Source organism: Hesperophylax consimilis, chromosome 17 (genome assembly GCF_061612785.1).
Source record: "Hesperophylax consimilis isolate HC1 chromosome 17, BYU_Hcon_1.0, whole genome shotgun sequence".
NCBI lineage: Eukaryota > Metazoa > Arthropoda > Insecta > Trichoptera > Limnephilidae > Hesperophylax > Hesperophylax consimilis.
This window is the reverse complement of record NC_142852.1, coordinates 33,835,747-33,838,223: the sequence shown is the minus strand read 5'-3', so window position 1 is coordinate 33,838,223 and position 2,477 is coordinate 33,835,747. Positions and strand designations below refer to the sequence as shown.

The following is a 2,477-nucleotide window of genomic DNA, read 5'->3' as shown; positions in this document are numbered from 1 at the left end:
TTGCGAATGTTCAGTCTAGCCGCGAAGAAGTAAAGCAGTCCAAAAGGATTGCCGCATTGCGCATTCACGTAGAGCGCGTCATAAGTAGAATTAGAGAATTCCAAATGCTCAGAATGCATGCAAGTACTGACCATAATCATATTCCCGTAATTGATAACATTATTATTGTAGTATGTGGTCTTATTAACCTGCAAGGGTTACTCATTAAAATGTAATATTGAAAGCAACTGTTGTTTTATTTGTGAGACCCTCCCGTGTGATGATGTGCAGGTGTTATATGATTAGTACATCTGCACTGATCTGTATTCCTTACCGTGGGTAATGAAAGGATATATCTTACAATATTAGTTAAAAACTGTATGTAGGATGTGAAGGAAAAACTGGTGGAAAATGTTTTTTAAAAATTTTATTTAACTAAAAAAAAACACTTACAGGAGATACAAAATAGATTAATTTGAACGCTAGTAGTAGCTATGTAAATTTAAGATTCTTATAAATAGCTTGGAACCAAAATGTTAGGCATTTGTCCATTAAATCTAAACAGTAATTTTTATCGTATTCTACATAACAGACAATAACTTCTTTCGAACTTTCGAAGTCTGGCTTTGCTACACAATACATACCTTTACATTTTTTTGCAAAATGCATTTGCAATTGCATTTGGGCCATGTACTTATCACTAGGTTTGTCCATGGTGACCGTGAAGTATCTTCTTAAAGCTGTATCGCTACTTGGACATTTCACTTCTACAATGTAATTTTCTCCTACTGCATCTGGAGAAGCTCCAAAAAATGGATGCTGATTAGAAAGAATCAGGCCGCACTTCTCAAACTTTATTTGAAGTATTTCCTCCACTTCTTTCAACACTTCAGCCTCTAGAAGTCTGCCACGCCTAAGAAACTTAGTTTCTATTAGTTTAGCACCTAGAATGCTCTCAACGAGTGAGCCTTCCATGGTTTGGCAATGAGCAGCTTCATGGGCTTTAGATGCGGTAATTCTAGCGTATCTCAAGTTGTGCCACAATGGACAGTTTGACTGCCCAACAGTCATCTGAGCTGCCCTTTGACAGGCAACGGTGTCCATATTTTGTTGGCAATATTTAAAAAAATCTTCTGATGTTGATCCCACATCATTGGACAGAAAATTACAAATCATATTGTGTATGGAAAGATTTTCGATCACCGTTGGGTGGATAAAATATTTCACCAGCTGAATGTCTCGTACACCAAGCTCGATGCTGCTGTCTATTACTGACTTTAAAAAAGATCTATCGCCCTGCGGCAGAGCAGCAGGAGCAGCTTTCCCTAAATCGCTCGCCTTTATAAATTTCATTGTGGTTCCTATAGCAGCCATCTTAGACCGCTTCCAGTAACACTGAGTGGATGTTTTTGGAGGGTCTTCGCTTCTTCGGTGCAACCACGATAATAAAGTTACCACATGTTTGCAACCGCCTAAAACAATAACAATAATTAGTATTATAGCCAGTAATGTAATGTTGAAAAGAGGGACACAAATGAATCAACAAACAAAAATACGAGTAGAAGACTCTTCTCTTTCACCAACCTTGTGATGCCGGACAATCTTCACATTTGCAGGACTCGATTACTTCTTCTGCTTCGTTGCATACCAAAATTACAGAATATGCCTTCGTGCGGACTCTGTGCTCTGGAGTTACCCGGGCCTTCACAGTGCAAGTGGCACCAATACGTTTCACTTGGACGTAACCGATGGCACTGTCTCCGTAACTCTCTCTGCAGGATCTACAAATTATAATTACATTCATTATTATAAGGCACAATATATCTTTGTACTATTTCACAGACCTAAATATGTATTATACTTTACTGAAAGTCAGTTTCAAACATGAGGAGGTTAGGTTTTACAACTGTCAAATTTTACTAGAAAAAGTAAATACTTATATAAAACGTATTACTTTAATAAAAGTATTGCTCGAAAATCCAATATATATCATGAAACATTACATACTCATCATAATAGTGATTTACTTACCGTAAAACTTTAACGCCTCGCATTTCTGCACTAAAAAAATCAATTTGCGAAAAGAAAACTGCCATCATAATCGCGTCGATTTTTGGCAAATTATCAGACTGTCCTTGTAGAAAACCACTGTCTGTCATGATAGTATGTATTTAAAATATGTGTTATATACAAACAAATGGGTTTAGGATTGATTACGACTATCAAAATCAAACTAATTCAACAACTTCAACAAGCAACTGGAACGAAAACAACTTGAAGTGGGACAAGTGAGTGTGTTGTGACGTCACAATTCGCTAGCCAATCATGTCTCGCTATCGATATTTGAATTTCCATACAACTTAATAAGTGAATTAATTAATTTAATAAATTTTTTTGAGGGTTTTAAGTATGATTTTCGAGTTTAGTTATATTTTTTACATGTATTACATGCATTGAAAACACTATATTGCATGTACCCTATTCCCCACAATATTTTA

At 36.1% G+C, this 2,477-nt stretch overlaps 1 protein-coding gene across 1 annotated transcript; it reads right to left on the bottom strand.

The window, feature by feature from the left end:
• Nucleotides 1–437: 437 nt before the first annotated feature.
• LOC149416471 (uncharacterized) lies at nucleotides 438–2,211 on the bottom strand. Its single transcript, XM_089642165.1, has 3 exons — nucleotides 2,011–2,211; nucleotides 1,564–1,760; nucleotides 438–1,451 (listed from the first exon to the last, which is right to left on the bottom strand). Exons 1-3 carry the CDS (start codon nucleotides 2,136–2,138, stop codon nucleotides 472–474), a joined length of 1,305 nt encoding a protein of 434 aa, XP_089498291.1. The 5' UTR covers nucleotides 2,139–2,211; the 3' UTR covers nucleotides 438–471.
• Between the last annotated feature and the right edge of the window lie 266 nt (nucleotides 2,212–2,477).

Bases quoted from the DNA above. Each gene is read 5' to 3' on its own strand.
- LOC149416471 (XM_089642165.1), bottom strand. From the start codon at position 2,138: ATGACAGACAGTGGTTTTCTACAAGGACAGTCTGATAATTTGCCAAAA. The intron at 1,761-2,010 runs GTAAGTAAATCA...TATAATTTGTAG, and splicing joins CGAGGCGTTAAAGTTTTACG to ATCCTGCAGAGAGAGTTACG. The intron at 1,452-1,563 runs GTTGGTGAAAGA...TTATTGTTTTAG, and splicing joins AGATTGTCCGGCATCACAAG to GCGGTTGCAAACATGTGGTA.